Source organism: Bidens hawaiensis, unplaced genomic scaffold (genome assembly GCF_021521415.1).
Source record: "Bidens hawaiensis isolate Kalapana, Puna unplaced genomic scaffold, B.hawaiensis_p1.1 tig00047769_1, whole genome shotgun sequence".
NCBI lineage: Eukaryota > Viridiplantae > Streptophyta > Magnoliopsida > Asterales > Asteraceae > Bidens > Bidens hawaiensis.
The window spans coordinates 23118-45269 of NW_027506059.1; the positions used below are offsets into that span (position 1 = coordinate 23118).

The window sequence follows — 22152 nt, forward strand, 5'->3', positions numbered from 1 at the left end:
CTCCAAAAACTCTCTCAAAACTCCATAGATTCAAGGTTGTTATTTCTTATGTATTCTTGAAGTTTTGACTTCTCAAGTCAAACTAACTATAGTCTTTCATTCTAACTTGTTCATCTAACATTACTAACTCTTGAATATGGTGGTACAACATATATATAATACACACCCCTTGTTTCCTTTATTTGTTACTTCACCGACTCTGGTTGGTTAAGTTTCGAATGTCATAAGGCAAGGCTTCATGGAGGACTTCGTGTTCTTGATATATATTTACACACACATAACTTATTATACATATCACTTATGACTAACTTCTAACCCTTTAGTTTGTTCATCTTATTTACAAGTTCCATGGTGTGGGTTTGTATAAGACTAACCTCGGTTTAACCGAAACTAGTCCAAACCGGAAACCGAACTTTTGTTTACTAGTTTTGTTAAAATAGTTGTTTAAACATGTTTGTTGCTAGATTTGAGTTTCAAAAATCATTTTTACAAGTTCTTTGATATTAAGCATATGGAATCCATCTATGAACTCGTTGGGAGATGGAAACCGAACTAAATCGAAACTTTTGCTTAAAAGACTTGTAGTTAACTTTTTTTGTTGTAAAATTTAAGTTTTCTTCATTTATAAACCAATATACAAGTTCTATGATATTTGGGCATGTAGAAACCATCTATGAACTATTTGTGAGATGGAGACCGAACCAAACGAACTATACCGACTTTTACTCGCTTAAGACACACAAGTGTGTTTTTAGCTATCAAGATTTGTATATTTCTTTAAAAAATAGTTTACAAGCTGATTTTAATTATTTTCTTAAGTACTTGGAATAGTTGGATCCAACTTGATCTGATAACATAGTTTGGACCGACAAAACCGAACACTCGCTTAACGTGCGTTGTTAGTTCTAAACAATAGATCTACATACTTGGTTAAGTGTTAGTATGTTTTAATGATTTATCTCGTAACAATTAATATTTTGGAAAGTTGACTTTGGGTTTGACCATTTGTGAAGACCCGAACCGACAACCCGAACACTCGTTAAAAAAACCCGTTTTAGTATCTTTAGCCTAATGGAACTTGCATTTTAGCATTTTCCCCACCTTATTACTTAACATTGGTTAAGTAAATATTAAGGTTAGATACTTTAACCCGGTTTTGAGCAAACTTACATTTTTTAAAAGGGTTATTATTATAAATTTTAAATAGTTACATTTTAAACCTTGAACTTTAATTGATTAGTTTTTGCAACAATTATTTTATTTAAAGATCTTCAAGACAACCTTTCTAAATCCAAGACTTTCTTTTATTTAGGCTTCATACGTTAAACTCGTCGTTCCGGCAAATCTCCAAATAATCAATCTTTCAAGTTTATTACTTGAACGTGAGTAACTTCATACCCCGTTTTCTATCTTTTATTTTGGGGGTGACATTTCAACTTATCTAAACTAAATGTTTTATACTTGGGTCTTAAACCACAAACGTTGTTGTATACCTTACTTGAATAATTGCTCAATTTGGTGTTCTATGCTTATTTGACTATGTGTTTATCGCTTTTGGATGGTGGAACTATAAATCCTAGACCATTTGGCAACCCCTCATGGCAAGGTGTCGTTAACGTAATGCAATTAACGATAACTATAAAATCCTAAACTATTTGGCAACCCCTTATAGTTGGGTGTCGCTAACTTGTTAGCGATAACTATTTATCCAAGTTTATAGCTATTATTTATGGTTTTGTATACTAGTTTTGTGGCTTTTCATACTATATATCTATTGTTCAAACTTATGAATTGCTCACCAACCTTTGTGTTGATAAATTTTATTTTATGAAATGTTACAGGTTTGCATCTAGGTTGATTATGGAGTTCGGTGAAGAAAACGTCACAAATACCGTTAGGATATAGCAAAAATGAACAATATTTGATTTGCTATATTTTGTTATATTTTGTTGTATTTGAGTTATGAATATTTGGTTATGTGACATTTTCGATGTTGTGAAATGAAATGAGTTTGTTAAATATTGTCGCTTTAAATAGTGTCATGCGCTTATGAGCAATCGTTGCACCCCGGCATGTTCCGCCGCCTTTGGTCGGGGTGTGACAGTTATTTCAATTAATTTTTTAGTATCGTCAACAACCTAACGGGTGGGAGTGTGGTTGCTGTGTTATGATGGCTATGTATGATTTTGTGATAAGTAACAAAGAAAATAAGGTAAGCATATTTTATGCATTCCTATTTATATATGTTTAACTGCAATGTATATTAAAATGTAATATGACTTGTATTTATCTTTATGTTGTAGCTGGTAAAAAAAAATGGTTCGTCAAGATGAAATTAACGAATTTGTTGAGCGTACTTTAAAGGTGTTTATATCATTACTCGGTGACCGTGAGGACGTGGAAGATTAATGAAGGTATGCTCTCTCTTTTATAATTATTATTATCTTTTTCATTTTCTTCAATTTTTAGAGTTAATTACATGGATGGCTAATTAACTTTGACCCGTTTGTCCACTATGACTTGGCATCTATCCTTTGACCCCAACGCCTATGATCGCTAATGGGTTTGTGATAACATAGATCACATACAATGTTAGGGGTTCCTACAGGGCCGTCTCGTGGGCAAGCTATATGAGGCAATCGCTTTAGGCCTCCAGATTTATAGGGCCTCCATCTTAAATAAGAGTTATGCATTATGAGATTTTGAAAGTAGAGTTATTTTAGAATTAGTAACTCAATGATGAGCCACAAATTAAGGATGATTGCTTCATATCCATTATCACGGCATATCATCCATATTCTATAATTCCTGTATACTCTTTAGCGCTATATGCATAAAGAAAAGAAAATGAGAAGGCCTCAACATTTTAGTTAGTTTAGGCCTCCAAGGACATTGAGACGGGTCTGGGTTCCTAGGAGCCCCAAAGGGATTTGTATTAACTTATGCATTTACATTTCCTCATTGATTTTGTTCTAGGTAGCTAATAGACAATTTTTTTTTGTGTGTATTGGTTGGTGACAATTTTTTTATGTATAGCTTGTGGTGGATAAAGGAGGCTGCATTGCATGAAGTGGAAGGAACTTTTTAACTGTCACACCCTACTTAGGGCCTAGGCGTGTGACCACAAGTTGGTACCTGTTTTGTAAATATATCAGAGTTTATGGGTTAATTTTTAGCGGAAGACTTTAGGTTGAATATAATATTAATTTACATTGAAAATTTACTCGGGAATTAAATACCCGAGTATCGGTTTACAAAACATATGTTCCATATTACAAGGATTTTAGTTATCAAAAAACGGAGCCATCTTGTACGCGCTTCTATCATCATAAGACTCCAATCCTTGCTATTGCTACTTATGCTTAATTACCTGCAATGGGTTGGAAAAATACGTTAGCTATATGCTGGTGAACACGTATGACTCAATAAAACATTTTGAATGACATTACAATAAAAATGTAGTTTTCTTGACAATCTCAGCGGAATTATTTCTACTTCCGGTATATGTACCACTGCCCTACACACACAACGGTATTCCCCGAGCCAAACGGCCCTGAACTGAGAACTGGTCATGACCGTTTAAGCTCGCGGCTTCATTGCCTTTGATTGATTGATTGAGCTTTAACAGTTATGTTTGGATCCAGACACTTGTGTATTCGGTCTGAGTTGATATTATTCTCTACTTTGTATTATAACGTTTTAGAGATTTCATTATCTCATGTAGACATTGATTGACTCGTTGAGACAAACACCCGTTCGTCTTATTGAGTATAAACATGTTTTGACTTATTGAAAAGGTTAACGTATTCACCTGTACCGTTGGTGTTGAAAACCCTTGACTGATTGATTGATTGATTGATTGTGAATGATTTTAACCTATACATAAATAGGTTTGTATGAATGATTTGAATGATGATTAAGCTATGATTGTAAGCTTAACCTTGAAATCGTTTATCTTTGATTGTGATTGAAAACACTTGGTTTTATGTGACGTTTGATATAGCATGCTTTGGCCTAATAGGTTCTATCACGTTGGTAAGTTTCTCCAGGTAAGTAAACGGGTCACTCGGTTGATTGGGATTTATGCGAATTAATTTTCCTTAGGCAAGAAACTTACTACTAGTGATATCCCCCTTCCAGTTACTACATGCCCATCAAAATATATCTTTTTGTTTAACATTACTTCATCATAAAGTAACGTCCATGAAAACATGATTGTGAATGAATGTTTGTAAAATACGATCAAGGTTAAAGGCCATAGCCTCGATTGATAGTCTAAGCTATAATTCAAATAACTTAAACGTAAACCCTACCTTAAAGCGGACACTTAGATTGATAATAAGAAAAAGGCAGGATCTTGATCTACTCGCTTATACGATTGCTAGCTTGATTACAACTTCGTTTCTTGCACGAATTACGAGAAAAACAGCATGTTGGCTTGTTACGGCAATGGGGCACGCTTCCCAAGGCTATGTGTATGTAAATAGAGGTGTGGTTTGGGATGAATGGGGTTCATGCTCGTTACCCCTCTTTTATAGCCATTTTTGAACCCCCATCGCGGTACGCGATGGGTTCCTTGGGACCTGTCGAGTACCGCGGCGCCGTCTTTTACGCCGCCTTATGCGGTGGTGACACGTGGCCTGTCACATTGTGCCACGTGTTGACACAGTGTTCGACACGTGTCCAGTGACTCACAAACCCCATCGCGCTACGCGATGGGTTGTTTGCTACCCGTCGCGTACCGCGACGGGAGAAGATTTTCAGAATTTGCAATTTCAGTCCCTATACTTTCTAAGTTATTGTTTTGGGCTTAAATTAAAGAGGGTAAAGGGCGCGGTGTTACATTAACTAGTTAAAGAAACTTTTTAATTGGTTGTTTATATAAGGTTGTAGTGAATCTATGGATATTTATGCGTGTTTTTTTAATGCTTTTGGACTTGCTGTAGCTGTTTTATATATCTATAAAATGACTCACTAGTATATTAATTTTATTTATGTTTATAAGATTTTGAATTAATTTTAATGTGAATGGTTCAGTAAAATTGTAAATTAAATAATATAATGAGAATTACTTGAAATTGGTTCATATAAGGCGGTGGTAAATGAGTGTTAATAAGGTGGTTTTCATATAAGGCGCTTTTGTTTTTTCAAATAAAACGGTTTTTTGTTTGTTCAAATATGGCGGTGCATCTGTTCGAATAAGGCGGTGCTTATTGTACTAGTGAATAAGAGTAAAAAGTTGTTGTGTATCTAGAGAAATTTTATGGCGTACATTCTAATGCAATAAGAGTATGACAAGACACTAAAGATTACATGAACAAACATAACGTATTGCAATTATGCGATTACAAATTTTTGTCCGTAATTTGATAGATAAATCATTCATTTAGAAAGTCATTCTTACAAAGGAAATCACGAAAATATTCATTTTTACCAAAAAAATTAACAAAATAACATTGACTTTTGAATTATCAATCAATCAGAACGTGACAAATTTTAGGGATATATGGTGACGTGGACGCTTGGTACCGCAGTTCGATATGTATAATATGCATGATATAATAATTTAATAAACTTATTTAATTGATTGAGTTGGAAATTGTTCCACACATCAAGATAATTTAGAAAAACATATAATAGTAGTCACTTACGTCTATAACATATACTAATTTCCCATACAACTCCCACTTACATCCTTTGGCAACTTTATGGGCCGTAGAATGGTAGATTCATGTATTCAACTATGTGGCAATGTACTAATTAATGCTTATACCGCAAGTATGTGGTTTTTTTTTTCTAAAATCTAGAGTTGATTGTGTGTCTTTATCTACAATTAAGGGTTGATTATATATATTAATTTCAACCTTTTGAAAACTAATTCTACACTCAGTCCTAACACTTATAGATGTCCTTCACTAATTTTACATTGTTACACATATTTAACAAAAAATTTAGGCGATAGCCAAAGCTTATGGTGAAAACCATAATTTAATAAACAGTTGATAAAAAGTGAAAAATCATTAAAAAAAAGCCTAATTGATTAAAAAGTTACAAAAATAGTCTTGCTTTTTTAAATAAATTACCAAAATAACATTGACATTAAGTTCTTGCATCAACTCTTCATCTCATGCGCCTTCCACTTATCTCCTGAGCCATTATTTTCTTTCTTCTACGACATACAACACGGCACAACACATCACCTTTTGCATCAATCGACAATGAGATTGTGCCAGTGTTAATCTCCGACACTACTATTTATCCTGCGCCAAATGGGTTAAGTTGTAATATTATACCAAGTTCCTTGACCACTTTATTAAATTTTTTTTTGTCAACACAACTATTTTGGTCATCCCCACCCCCACCAAATAAAAAAAGAAAAAGTTAACTAACCTTAACATGCAAACTATCTCCCAATATATAACTTTAAAACTTTTTGTTACGTGTACCTGAATTTAATAACTCTTTGTTATGAAATAGAGCATTAAACAATTTGAAAAAAGTGATGATAATTTCAAGAATGTAAAGATGAAATCTTTTGCTTTGTCTGCCTTCCATTTCCGTGTCACTCTCGATCTCGACATTTTTCAATTTGACCAACTTTCTTTGAACCCATGCACATAGTTTATTCAATATTTCCTAATATTATATTAGAACTAACAAATATGACATGCTGAGCTTCATATTCAAATATAATATAACAAACTATAATAAACAAAATCAATGATGTGTAACATAAGTCTTACATATATATCTGTTTTAATAAGTTCTCAAATAAGACTTTAATTCTTCTAGTTATTTAAAAACATTCTTGTAGAATATTTAAGTTTGGTAAAGAAACAATATTTATTTTAATAGTTAACACATCTATATATATCCCTTTGATGTCCTTTGAGAAAACACAAATATTCAAAAATGCATTTGCTTCTACACCTAATTATTGCTATTCTAGCTTTCATTTCTCATGATCACAAAGCCATAGCACAATATGTACCACCTTACACTTCCATAGTTGTTCCAGTAACCAAACATACCGATGCCGCAAAGCCTCTATATAGCGTCGAAATCATGACAGCATACGTAAACTCGCTATACTTGCGTCCAAACTTCCTTATAGACATCGACGCTCCATTCATATGGCACGATTGCATCGTGCAATGGAACATATATCCAGGCAGTTGTCCAAGCAACACACTTTGCACATCTCCTGTTTCTTGTGAAGAATTCCAATGCACCGATGTGCGAACAACTTACGCTTATGATAATAATCCTTCTTGCCCTCCGATAACCAACAGTTCGACGTTACCTGGTTGGGGTTTTTGTACATGTCCGGTTAATGTTATAGACCCCATTACCGGATCATGTAGAGAAGCCTTGCTCAATTACGACGAGTTCACGGTTAGAACAAGCAATGGTAGAATTGTTTTCACTGGTTTATATGGTGCTTATCCTAATGCAGCATGTGTTAATTCTTCTTCACTTGAATCATTCCCTAAAAATGTTACTGGTGTCATGGCATTTTCGTCCTCACCATACGCGTTACCAGCTTATTTATTCGAACCACTTAAGAAATCATTAGCTATATGTTTGCCAAGCACGTCCGCTCCTGGAGTTCTTTTTGTCGGGTCTGGTCCTTATTACCTTATTCCCAATCCGGATGTTGATATTAGGAGTTTACTTTCGTATACTCCGTTACTAAAGCATCCGGACTCTTTTGGATACTATATTGGTGTCAAGGCCATTGTGATTAATAATAAATCTGTTGACATCACTGGGGATTTCTCTACTAAGCTTAGTACACTTGAACCTTACACCTTGCTTAGAACCGATATTTATAATCGTGTGATTAAGACGTTTTCACTTGCAACATTAGGAATGATCCCTCTAGCAAGACCAGTCACTCCTTTTAGGCTTTGTTACAAGACTAGTAACTACTTAAAGTTTCCCAATATTGATTTAAGTCTTCAGGATGGGAATAAGTGGACTATAGAAATGGCTAACTCCATAAAACAAGTGACAAAAGACGTGGCGTGCCTAGCGTTTGTTGATGGTGGTGCGACGACTGAACAAGCTATTGTGATCGGGACATATCAGTTCGAGGATAACTTTCTGGTGTTCGATTTACAGAACTCGACTTTCGGTTTTAGTTCTTCGTTGTTGAAGCAGAAAACATCTTGTTCAAGTTTCAACTTTACCATTACTGATGGTAATTGAAGCTGGCATGTATATGTATTATGTACCCATAAATAGTTTGCCTTTTTAATTAAACTTATAATTATATATCTTAGATATATTTCTATTGTTATCATGTTATGTGGCAAATAAACTTATAAATTATAATTATGTTATCAGTATGTATAATGTTTGAAATCTTGATAGAAGTGTCTAGTGTCTATTTTGTGGCTTGTCGAGACAACTCATTTATTTTGAAAAAAATAAATTTACATAAAAACAAAATAAAAAAAATTGTTTTTGATGTTTATGGGCTTTTAGCATTTCCCAACTGTTTTAGGTGTACAAAGATAGTATCCCAATTCCAGTTCCAGTTTCTTAATATGGTCATAACTCATAAGTAGAGGTGTAAAAAAACCGGTTCGGAACCAGTTAACCGGAAACCGAACCGAACCGGTTTTCAAGCCGAACCAAATCGCCGATTCATATAGCGTTTTGGATGCTTTTCAATCAAACAGGTTTTAAAACCGTTTTTTTTTGTCTTAAACTGGTTTAAAACCGACACGAACCAGTCTCGATCAGTTTGGCTACTTCTATACTTAAGCCGGTTTCTAAACCGAACCGGTTTGACCCAAACCGGTTTGGAATATGCAAAAACCAAACCGGTTCGGTTTCAAAAAACCGGTTTTGTACACCTCTACTCATAAGGGTGTTTGTTTAATTATAACTACTCTTGTTGTTTGTATGCCTCTAATGTAAGAAAGATAAATAAAAAGATTATGTTCTTAAACGGGCAGGGATTTCTGCTAAAAAGGAGGCCCCTGTTAACTTTCTCACGGATCCTATTGAAGGGAGGTCTACTTTACGACCAGCTGATATTCTTGTGTTCGGGTGGGCAGGGGGGAAACACGCCTGTGTGGATCTTACAGGAGTGTCTCCTCTTGTTGGGCTCAGGGACCGTGGGTTTGTTGTGGGTCAGGCTGCGTTGAAGGCTGAATCGGGCAAAGTTGTTAAACACGAGAAAGCTTGTTTAGATAATCAACATGTCTTTCTACCATTTGCCTTTGATACATTTGGTTTTCTGGCTCCAGAGGCTGTGAAATTTTTGAGTAGGGTTCAGCGCGTCGTACACGGAACCTCTTCAGCTTCTAGGTCTCAAAGCTTCGTTTTTAGCAGGATTGGCTTTGCTGTTCAAAAGGGGGTTGCGGCGCAGCTTGTTGCCCGTTTGCCTGCCACTTTATTGTAATCGTTTTATAGTAAATTATATAAAACTTCGATTAAAAAAAAAAAAAAAAAAAAATTATAGGTAAAACCAAATCACTAAAATCTACTATCTTAACACCTAGAAACTTGTTTATTCGACTATAACATATATAGAGCAAGTTGAAGTTTATTATTAGAAAACAGCTTCAAGGGCTATTGGTGAGTGTAAAGTTGAAGTTTGCACAACTAGTCTGCCTGCGTAACAGCGAATTACTAAACCCAAAGGTCATATTCTCCAAATCAAACTCCAGTAAATTACCCTCAAACTGAAGCGTCCCTATCACAATCGCATGTTCAGTTGTCACACCACCGTCAACAAACGCTAGGCATGCCACATCTTTTGTTACTTGTTTCATGGAATTAGCTGCGGATATAGTCCACTTTTCCCCATTAGACATGACCAAATCAAGATCCGGAACCTTTAGAACAATTTGCCTATATGTCCTGAAACACAAACCGAACGGTGCTACTGGCCTTGCACGAGGGATTCCTATAGTATAGATCGAAAATAACCAAATCACACGGTTGTAAATGTCAGATTTAAGAGTGGTGTAAGGTTCAATTGTACTAAGCTTGGTAGTTGCATTCATAGGAATCTCTATAGATCTTTGTTTAATTACAATGGAATTGGCACCTATAAAGTATCCGAACGAATCCGGATGCTTTAGCAAAGGAGTATAAGAAAGTAAACTCTTTATGTCAACATTTGATTGTGGAAGAAAGAAATAAGGGCCAGAACCGACGAATACAACTCCCGGAGTGGATGTTGTGCTAGGAAAACATAGAGCTAGTGATTTTTTAAGGGGTTGGTATAAATAAGCGAGTAACGAGTAAGGTGAGGACGAAAATGCCATAACACCGGTAACACTAGAAGGGAATGACGCAAATGACGAAGAAGGAGCACATGCCGCGTTAGGGTTTGCACCATAATAACCATTCAAAGCATTTCTACCATCACAAGTGTTCATTGTGAAATCGTCGTAGTTGAGGAGGGCTTGACCACACGATCGTGTAATTGGGTTCACAATATTGACTGGGCACGTACAATATCCCCAACCAGGTAACGTCGAACTGTTGGTTACTTGTGGGCAAGATGGATTCTTGTATGAGTAAGTAGTTCGAACGTCGGTGCATTGATATTCTTCACAAGAGACAGGATAAGTGCAAAGCGTGTTGTTAGGACAACTTCCCGGGTGTATGTTCCATTGAAGGATGCAATCGTGCCATATGAATGGAGCGTCGATGTCTAATAGGAAATTTGCATGGTTGTATTGCATGTTTATGTATGATGTCATGATCTGAACGCTATAGAGAGGCTTAGCGGCGTCAGTGTGTTTGTTAACCTGAGCTACTACGGAAGTGTATGGTGGAACATAGGCGGATATAGATTTAAGTTCTTGAGAGATGAAGGCTAGAGCCATAAGGACTAGTTGTATAAGCAAAAACATTTTTGAATTGTTGTATATTCTCAAATGTAGCTTATGTGGATAGAGTTCAAGTGTCACAATCAACAGACGGGAATGTTTCGACGAGCCGAATGATCTAGCAAATGCTATATAGCGGTTTGGCCTAGATGTCAGACCCAAAATTTTCATTTACGTCTCCAATTTCATAATTTTTAATATCGTCAATCTTCTATAGTGTCTTTTTTAAGTCGAAAACAAATAAATCATTCAGCATAATTTACACGTTTATTTATATTTTTAACTTCAAGAGTTATGAGTCGGTTTGTAGTTTTGAGAAATTGACATATGTTTCAAATTTAGAAAATTATCTATAAAATGGTATCTCGGGTAATAGTTTTATTATTTCATAAATCTATTGATAGTTTTTCATTTGCATAAGTGATATAAATGTGAAGCATCGTCATATCTATTTATAAAGTCGGCGCGTGGATGTGGGATATGTTCGAGAAAATTTTTGTTGCAGACGCAACCTATTATGCCATGTGTAGTGGAGTGGATATAATTGAGGGCGAATTGTAACATGTGGCGTCCAGTCAGCATGGAGTGAAAATTTGTTTTTGGGGTGTAATGGTGTAGGGGCTACAAGTTAGGCCCACAACGTCTTTTTTTTATTATTTTCTTTTTATAATTAAACTAATTAAATAAAAACCAATTTATTAAAATAATTAAATAAAAATGCATTAAAATTAAAAAGAAATACAAAAAAAATACATAACTAATAATATAAAAAAACATATAGCTCGGTTGGCGTACATGTTTAGGTTTGGGTCGGGAAATTGAAACGAATAGCTCGGTTGGTTTAGGTTCGTCGAGTCCATTGTAAGTTCACGTTCGGTTAGTTTTGCGAACCATGGTGTTGACCGAAAGGAGAGAATGGGTGGTTCGGTTGGTTCGGGTTGTTTCTAGGATTCATTTTGCATATACATATATACACACACACAACATATATACATATACATATATATACACACACAACACATATACATATATATCACACACACAACACATATACATATACATATACATATACATATACATATACATATACATATACATATACATATACATATACATATATATACAATAGCAATATAATAATAATATATAATATAATAATAATAAACATCTTCTTCTTCCAGGCGACAAGTTCATCCCGCCCCCGCCCCTTTTCGCCCACTTATCGCCGGGGGGGGGGGGGGGGGGGGGGGGCGTTCGCGCCCAAAATTCGTCCAAATCGACGCCTACTACACATAGCCTTATAATTAAAACTTTTAGTATACCATCTAGATATGAAGTGTTTACATCTTACAAAAAATAAAAATTAAAACTTTCATACAATTCTTAATTTAGCTTTCTTACAATTATTAATCGATTAACTAGTAAAATTCAACCAAAGGCCTAGGGATTTAACTTGGCAGAGATAATATGTAGCGGGAATTTGGCAGGTATTAGTTTAGTTCATTACAAACTTACGGTACTAACATAATACGTGCATATGGATACTAAATTACTTGTATGTTTTTTTAAATTTATTAGTATATGATAAGTACCTGATTATTGGTGTACGTGGTGCAATATCACCTCCTATATTTGGAAGTTCCATGATGTCACAAGTGTGGGTAAGTTTTATTCATATCAATTATTTATTTAATTTTAATTCATTTTTTATGTGATGTATATCATATTAATTCTACCTATCCCACATTCCCACATACGTAATAGACCCGCCATATTTTACCAAATTTAAAAGGTATGTTCTTATCCATAATATCTATGTCAGTTGCAATGTACATACAGTATATAAAAAAAATATACTTAGAAACACCCTAATTTTTTTAATATTTTTTTGATAAATAATACTTTCAACATATACCAAAGTTAGGTCTCAATTTATATCCAAAATTTGTCAAATTTGTCACTCGTGGAGACGGTTATTTTATGAAAATATATATTGTACAAGAATATATATATGTTTAAAACAAACTCTATTATGCAAAATATTAAACACGAAATTATGGTTCACTTATCAGTCCAATCACGTCCATGAAGTTTCGACCATCTATGATTGTTTTTTCCTGAAAACATTTAAAAACATATTTTTATTAGCTTTCGCTAAGTAAATACACCATTTTATATAAATATGTCCTATTTTCATATGAAATTTAACACCGAAATTCTTTGGGATTTCAATCCTTTTACGTAATCCTCATTACTTTTTGGGAATTCAACACGCGAATTTCAAATGAACTCATTTTTAATCCATGTGGGTTATTAACTCCTCTTTTTTTTTCCCGAAGTTTAACATCCAAACTCGTTGAGGTTTCAAGGCCCAAAATCTTGTTTGTACACATAAGAATTTTTGGAGTTTCAACTACGTCTATGATGGACCTACCATTGTTCCTTGTGAAGTCGTTGTCGAGGGAATGGGTTGAAACTCACTTAGTGTCCGAACCGGACAAATTTAAAAAAAAAATTACTCGATGTAAATCTAATATAAAAAATTTAGTTATAACAAGTATATATTTTTAAATTATACTACGTGTATATACTAGTGTTAGAGCCCGTGTAACACACGGATTATCCAAATTATAAAATTACAAGTAAAGAAAATAATGATATAGCGTATATGAAAAAACGTATTACATTAATACTTGTATCTATACTATGTGTATATAAATTGATTTTATTTATATCACAAAAAATGATTTTTTAAATGAACTTAATAAAATAATGCACGTGCAAAAACGTACCCGAGAACGCTTCTTTTATTGAAACTTTCATTGTCAGTATCATATGTGTATAATTGAAAGAATTCAGGAAGAAGACTTCTTATACAATAGTAGTTCTGACCACTCAGCCTAAATACTGAAGGGGCGTTACCTTTATTGATATATTAAACAATTACATCCCATAGAAAGAAAGAAGAACATTAAATTATAACGACAAATGTGATTCAAGAACTATGTTTTTTGAACTAAACCATGAAAAAGATGTTGATAAGTTTGACAACATAATGATACGTTAACCCATTCAATTTTGTGAATATTTTGCTTTATTTGAGGATAGTTTTGCATAGCATGCTTTCCATACAATGTTCTGATCATCATTGAAGAAAAAGTTAATGCTAACACAAATGTTTCAAATTTGATTCAAGTTAGAAGCATTGATAGTCCTGGGGTTGGCATGTCGTCAGTGTTCACCATTTATTCTTAAATTTTAATAGTCGAGGGAAAAATAGTCATTTTACCGACTCTCGAACCTTTTGAGTTTTTTCAAAAATGTCATTGAAAATAACTTTGAAACCCAAATAATGTTTAAAATTCTAACTTACATCCATTTGACATTTTCAAATCAACACTTTGAACCCGTAACAAATTTGACGATAAATCTATTTGCATTCTCAAACTTTTAAAAATATTCGGATTTCTCATTTTTGACCCATAACAAATTTTGAAAGTTTATACCAAACAATCTATTTACCAATTTTTTATTGTAAAAATCAAATTTAAGTTTTACAAAACACGAAACAATCCTTGATAAAAAAAATCAAGAAATTAAATATGATAAACTTTGTTATATATGAAAGTGATTGGTGTGTGTTTACTAAATTAACCAAAAAAATATATAGTTTACTAAATTAACCAAAAAAACAAATTGATAGATTTAAAGCATATATTTATAATTTATAAATTTATATGCAATTTACAATAATAATATTTATATGCAATTTACAATAATAATAAGGGAAAATTCTCAAAATAAACGTTTATGAAAACGTTTTTCAGGTTTTAGGTGACATTTGTAAGAAATTCCTAAAATAGGTATTATAATCTAGTCGTGACAAAGAGTTTGTATAACCAATTAAAACTTGACACGTGTCTTTAAACTAACCGTAACGAGCATATTACTAACTATTTACTCGTCACAACTAAATAAGTTTTATGCCTCGTAAACAACACCCACGAATAATTCATAAGTTCTTTAGTCGCGACGAGTAGATTGTAAGGTTGAACTAGTCGCGGCGAGTTAACTACTAATAAACTACTCGTGTAGTGAATGTAAATCAGGTAAACTAGTCGTCGCGACTGAAGGACTTATAAATTACTCGTGGGCGTTGGTTACGAGGCATGAAACTTATTTAGTCGTGACGAGTAAATAATTAGTGAACCTGCTCGTTACGGTTAGTTTAAGGGCACGTGGCAAGTTTTAACTGGTTCTACAAACTACTCGTGTGCAATCATAAACTACTCGTCACGACTAGTTTATAATACATATTTTGGGAGTTTCTTGCAAATGACATCTAAAACCTGAAAAACGATTTCATAAACATTTATTTTGGGAATTTTCCCTAATAATAATAGTAGATAAATGGATTGATTTATAATAAAATGGATCAACTTTTAAGCATTGATTTATGATCAATTGAAAAATTACTTTGTAAAATGAAAGCATGTTCGAGTTTTAGTTTTCTTTATAATTTTCAACAATATACATAGTAAATATGTTAATTATGACATTTTAAATTAAATATTCTTTTCAATTTTTAACAAACATGGTTTGTTGTTAATTTTTAGATTTCACAAAGTATTTTGAAATATATAGTAAAATAATATGTTAATATTTATTTTTATAAAAATGTATAAATATAATATAAATAAAATGTAAAAGGAAAGTGAATATGGACATATATTATGGTCAATTAACATTTGGAGGGAAAAAAGTGCTGAGGTTTAATCATAAATTGACACGTGTCACAATTATTTTACTTTATTAGAATATGTAGACGTAGATGATTGCTTAGTCGATTTCGTGCCATTATTTCTTCAGTTTTCACGTAAACCCCTTAATATTCAAAAGGTAAAATGTTTTCTTCTAAATCTTTCAATTTGCTAGACTTTGAAAATCCGTTCATACGATCCTGTGTAAAATTAAAGGCGTCCAAAATTGGCAAGCCGGTAAAACTGAACCGTTTTGGCCTGTCCGGTTGACCCAGCTAACCCGACCGATCCTGTTAACATTTTGAAATAATAAAGTGTGATTAATTATTCCAATAGTTCATTATTATCTATAGAAAGAGAAACAATAATAAGATTGTTTCGTGACTTTCTTAGTTTCTTATACTCATTTTCTATTATGAATTTTTTTCGTTGAATTGAACAAAAACATTTACCTTTTTAACAGTATACATAGCAGATAATTTGTTTTGGTATGAACTGAGTTTACACACATAACAAAAATTAATCCAGAACTATGTGCAAACGTAACATTTGACATAGTTGGTCATGGTATGGGTGTGACACTTGCAACGCTTGATCAATGCAGTTTAAATTGTCGTAAATGGACACAAGCAGCCAACCAATACCGTTAGCTAGGCCTTTCTAGTGACTGCTTTTGTTTTTGCCAGCCTTTGGGTGGATTACTCGAATTTCAAAAATTTATTCTCTTCACTTGGAGATAATATTCGTCTGCTACGGGATGAAAATGCAAATAACATGGTCCCACATTACCAGTTGAAACTCCAAGTGGTGTGTTTCCCCATAAATATAGGGTACTCACATGCTGGGAAAGTTTTGAGGATTGATTGATACAAGTCTCCTTACTTGAAACAACCCAGAGACATACAAAGATGGCATGATATGGAGACTTTATTTACATGGAGTTGTGGGTACACAAGGTGAAGAAGGGAAGTTTGATTTGGCTGTTACATTACACGATCGATTGCTCTAGACCTCTAGTAAACAAGTATTCAGATGGTCTGAATGATGATTGTCATGTGCGTGCTAAGTGGTGTGTTGAAAAAAACAAAGGTATGGTCCGATTTGATGACGGGTATGGTTATTAATAGATCATGAAGGTTATGATGTTGGTAATAGTAGTGATGGTGGTGATACTGATAACGTTGATGAAGAAATCGTTGTGATTGAATAAAATGTCTTGATGTATGATATGTATGTTATTCATATATGTAGATTTTAAATCGTTATTGTGATTGCAAAAATAAATGACGCGCAACAATTGTTTCATTTAAACAACAAATAATAGATTAATTTCTTTTTTTAAAAATATTTTGTTTCTTTATCATGTATTATTGTATTTTGATCATCTCTTCTCGTTTTAATGGTCATTATGATATTACTATAATAACCCTATGTGAAGAAGACAAATTTATTTGTATGTCGATCTTATTTTTCAAGTCATGACCCAACAATGACTAAAACCCCACAGCCTTTACTTTTCTTTCATCCCTCATCTTTCTTCGATATGAAGTGGAAATTGTAAAAATAGAAATTGGTATAGTGTACAGCCTATATAAAAATGTCATGTAGACAATATGGTCTCTTTTAATAGTATAGTTGGATAGTTAGATACAAGTAAATAAGGTTACTGTTTATGAAAATTGAAGTAAAATATATAAGTAAAATTAAAGAATTTTAAAAGAAAATAACTCATAAACCTAGCAAACAGACAAATTAAATTTCCTTTATCAGGGTCAAGTACCACTTCAATGCATGGTGTTTTCAGGTTCTAAATTTTCTTTTATTTAATATTTTTGTATGTTATTAACCGAAACACATTGGCTAGCAAAGTATTGACGAGTGTACCGTAAATATTTAAATAAATGGTTCACATGATTTGAAAAAAAAAATTATGCAATTTATGTGTAGTAGAACCATGCATTTAACTAATGCATATGGCCATGTTGAATAGCTTTCACCGCAAGATATATCCACGATCCCAGTTTGAGAAACTGTGCAAAGATTTCTTTATTTTATCATTATTTTCTTTTAGAATAGTACTTTTTGCTTCGCTTTTGGTGACTGAATATCAGAATATGAATGATATTAATTACTGTGTAATATAAATACGTAATCTTTTGCCAAGCTACAACTTATTGCGTATATGCCTTTTTAAGCCATCTGTTAAGAGACACATGAGATGATTCTTTCTTCGGGTATACCCTTGCTATCTCCTACAACATATGGTCTGGACCAATTTTAACTAACCGTAGGACCGGCGGGTCGCAAGACACATGAACGGTTCAAAGACCGTCTGATCTGTCTGTGTTTTAAATTTATGGGTGATTCCGCCCGTGTTGTGGCATGTGGCGGGCTATTATACTTTTAAAACATAAGGATAATGATCAAAATGACCATTTTTACCAACAATATTAATTGACTAACCCACTTGAACCCAAAATACCCAAAATGGCCACTTTTAAAACTGTCGGATCCAACATATTAGAATTGAGATCCGATAAATTTATTTGACACTCTTCCGTTTTTTAACCATACGAAAATGAAGCCCGACGGAATAGATACGGAGGCCCGACAGAATAGATATGAAGCCCGACAAAATAGATATGAAGCCCGACGGAATAGATTTATGGTCGACCGTTAAGTGTATATGTGTCTAGATGTGGTTGGTTAAAAAACGAAAGAGTGTCAAATAGATTTATCGGATCTCAATTCTAATATGTTAGATCTGACAGTTTAAAAAGTGACATTTTAGGTTTGAGTGGGTTAGTCAAAGAATGTTAATGTTGTTGATAAAAAGAGCCATTTTGATCATTATCTCTTCAAATAACCCAAAAACACTCTAAAGAAGGTATTATTTTACTCTTTCTATTATCAAGGTTTTAAAATATGTCAAAACATACAAGAGAACCAAAGACAATAACCCTACAAATATCTATATAAACCTTCTTGATACCTTTCCCAAACTACACTTGAAGATATACAAACATACAAAAATGCATATTCTTTTTCACATAATCTTTATCCTTCTAGCCTTCATTTCTCATGAACACAAAGCCAATGCTGCCTTTGTACCGCCTTATTCATCCGTAGTGGTTCCAGTAAACAAACATATCGATGCGGCTAAGCCTCTCTACAGCGTCCAGATCATGACCGCATATGTAAACTCACAATACACACACTCAAACTTCCTTGTTGACCTCGACGCTCCCTTAATATGGCACGAATGCATACTTCAATGGAACACGTTCGAAGGTAGCTGTCCAACCGACATGCTTTGCACATATCCCGCATCATGCGAAGAATATCAATGCACAGATGTCCGAACTATGTATTCATACCAGAACCCTTCATGCCCTCCGGTAACCAACGATTCAACCATCCCGGATTGGGGATATTGTACGTGCCCGGTCAATGTGCTCAATCCCATTACCGGATCGTGCGGCCAAGCCCAGCTTAACTATGATGAATTCACGGTTAATACAAGCGACGGTAGAAATGTTTTAACTGGTTTATACGGTGCATATCCTAATGCCGCGTGTGCTCCTTCTTCCTCGTTTCAATCATTCCCAGTAAATGTTACCGGTGTCATGGCGCTTTCTACTTCACCTTACGCGTTACCGGCTTATTTAAACAATCCACTCAAAAGAACTATGGCTTTATGTTTGCCTAGTAAGTTGTCTACTCCAGGGGTTCTATTATATGGAACTGGTCCTTATAACCTTCTTCCCAACTCAAATATTGATGTAAGGAGTTTACTTTCTTTTACTCCATTAATAAAGCATCTGGATTCTTTCGGATACTTTATTAATGCCAGTTCCATTGTAATTAAAACAAGATCTATAGACATTCCCATGAACACCACTACCAAGCTTAGTACAACTGAACCATACACCACTCTTAGATCCGACATCTATAATGGTGTCGTTCGGAGGTTTTTCAAGGTTACACAACGGATCCCTCCAGCAACGCCAGTGGCGCCTTTTGGTCTTTGTTACAACACCACCATTAATGGTACTCAAGTTGGTATAAAGGTTCCGGACATCGATTTTGTTCTACAGGACGGGAAGAAGTGGAGTATATCCACGGCTAACTCGATCAAGCAAGTAACGAAAGATGTGGCTTGTCTTGCTTTTGTTGATAGTGGTCCAACAAGTGAACCTGGAATTGTGATCGGGGCGTTTCAGTTTGAAGATAACTTTCTGGTGTTCGATTTAGAGAATTCGACTTTTGGGTTTAGTTCTTCGTTGTTACGCAAGCAGACTTCTTGCTCAAATTTCAACTTTACGCTTATCAACAGCCCTTGAAGCTACTTCAAGAAGTTATGTACTGAAGTTAAATGGATAGGATATATTTATTCTTCAATAGTTTGTTTTCCTAATAAAAAGTTTCGTGTTCATTGTTTGCCAAGTAAACGAACTGGCCGGTCCTTTTATTTCCATGTATGTAAATTCAAGATGTTAATGATCCTTAATTTGTTCTATTCCTTTCTTCTTCAGAAAGCAAACAGTTTACAATAAATAACTTACAGAACCTTTAGTTGATACAAGCATTTTAAGACACATAGAGAAAAAATGTAAAAAAGTTCATTATTTATTTTTTAGAATTTATAGACTGCACATCTAAACGAGAATTCTTTATTCCGAAAACAGACTGTTATGCAATACATTTCGTTATAGTCTGTAAGGGCTTTGGGTAAGTGTAAAGTTGAAGTTTGCACAAGAAGTCTGCTTACATAGCAACGATGAACTGAACGCAAAAGTCGAGTTCTCTAAATTAAATTCTAAAAAGTTGTCCTCAAACTGAAACGTCCCGATCACGATTGCTGGTTCACTCGTTGCACCACCGTCAACAAATGCTAGACAAGCCACATCTTTTGTTACTTGCTTAATGGAGTTAGTCGTGGATACAGTCCACTTCTTCCCATCGGGGAGGCTGAAATCGATATCAGGAACTCTTAAACTAGTGGTGGAGGTTCTAAAACAAAGGCCAAAGGGGGAGACTGGCATTGCAGGACGTAATCGTTTTGTAACCATTAAAAACCTCCTGACCACACCATTATAAATGTTCGTTCTAAGAGTGGTGTATGGATCCATTGTACTAAGCTTCGTAGTGGTATTCGCTGGAATGTTGATAGATTTCTTTTTAATTACAATGCTATTGACCTTGATAAAGTATCCGAAAGAATCTTTATGCTTTAACAACAGAGTATAAGAAAGATAGCTCCTAACATCAACATTGGATTGGGGAAGCAGGTAATAAGGACCGGATCCAATGAATAGAACCCCAGTGGCAGACGGTTTGCTTGGAATACATAGAGCTAATGTGTTTTTAAGAGGTTCAAAGAATGCTGAATTGGCGTAAATCGACGAAGAAAATGCCATGACACCAGAAACATTTGCGGGAAATGATGCAAGTGATGAAGAAGGAGCACATGCCGCAAAAGGGTACGCACCTAAATAACTTTCAAAGGGATTTCTACCGTCACTTTTAGTCACTGTGAATTCATCGTAGTTGAGAAGCGCTTGGTCACACGAACCGGTCATGGGGCTTACCACATTGACCGGGCATGTACAATATCTCCAACCAGGTAACGTCGAGCTGTTGGTTTCCGGAGAGCAGGAGGGGTTCGTATAGGAGTACGAAGCTCGCACTTGTGTACATTCAAATTCTTCACAGGAAGCAGGACCTCTGCAAAGCTTGTTCGACGGGCAGCTGCCTGGATATATGTTCCATTGGACGATGCAATCGTACCATGTGAAGGGAGCATCAATGTCTATAAGGAAGTTTGAAGGCCAGTATTGCATGTTTACAGAATCTGTCATGATTTGAACACTATACACCGGCTTAGCAGCATCTGTATGTTTGTTAACCGCAGCTACTACGGAAGTGTATGGTCGAACATAAACAGCAATAGCTTCATGCTCTTGCGAGATGATGGCTAGAACGATAACGAGTAGTTGTAGAAGAAAATACATTTTGGATCTATAGAATTTGGAAGAGCATCCAATAGATTATATAGGCACATCAAGGGGCTTATCTTGTTTTCTTCGGCCAATAAATTGAAAAGCCATTTTAACAGGAAGACTTTGAAGTGCTTGCCATTATTTAAGGTTTTCATTTTTGCATTTATACATTAAAGAAAACAAATACATAATGTATTTGTCAAATGAGTTTATAAAGAACATTTTCAAAACATAAACTTAACTTTATTTAAATTGTAAATGATCCACAACTCTAAGTGGTTGAGGTGAGACATCAAAAAGTTTTTTTTTAAAAAGAAGTCTTGGATTTAAATATTACATGTGATTAAAAATGCATGTGTTCCATGTTGAACTGAACCCAATGGTTTGTTTTAGCCTTTTAGGTGTTAAACTTATTTACACGACAGGTTTGTTTAATTACGTTAAAGTCTTGAAACCATGAATTAATCATAAAAGTCATCGACCCCTGGAACATGACCCACTCTTGATGTGTAAGCTTTCGAACATGACCATATG

The 22152-nt window shown here is 34.4% G+C and overlaps 4 protein-coding genes across 4 annotated transcripts; 2 read left to right on the forward strand and 2 right to left on the reverse strand.

Moving 5' to 3' along the window:
* Positions 1-6823: 6823 nt before the first annotated feature.
* LOC143616544 (putative aspartic proteinase GIP2) lies at positions 6824-8228 on the forward strand. The gene has a single exon (XM_077089345.1). It carries the CDS (start codon positions 6913-6915, stop codon positions 8209-8211), a length of 1299 nt encoding a protein of 432 aa, XP_076945460.1. The 5' UTR covers positions 6824-6912; the 3' UTR covers positions 8212-8228.
* A 1322-nt stretch (positions 8229-9550) lies between these two features.
* Positions 9551-10904, reverse strand: LOC143616543 (chitinase CLP-like). Its single transcript, XM_077089344.1, has one exon. It carries the CDS (start codon positions 10878-10880, stop codon positions 9579-9581), a length of 1302 nt encoding a protein of 433 aa, XP_076945459.1. The 5' UTR covers positions 10881-10904; the 3' UTR covers positions 9551-9578.
* Positions 10905-18486: 7582 nt separating this feature from the next.
* LOC143616541 (chitinase CLP-like) lies at positions 18487-20167 on the forward strand. Its single transcript, XM_077089342.1, has one exon. It carries the CDS (start codon positions 18649-18651, stop codon positions 19957-19959), a length of 1311 nt encoding a protein of 436 aa, XP_076945457.1. The 5' UTR covers positions 18487-18648; the 3' UTR covers positions 19960-20167.
* Positions 20168-20177: 10 nt separating this feature from the next.
* Positions 20178-21630, reverse strand: LOC143616542 (chitinase CLP-like). The gene has a single exon (XM_077089343.1). The coding sequence runs from the start codon at positions 21628-21630 to the stop codon at positions 20326-20328; it is 1305 nt and encodes a 434-aa protein (XP_076945458.1). The 3' UTR covers positions 20178-20325.
* Between the last annotated feature and the right edge of the window lie 522 nt (positions 21631-22152).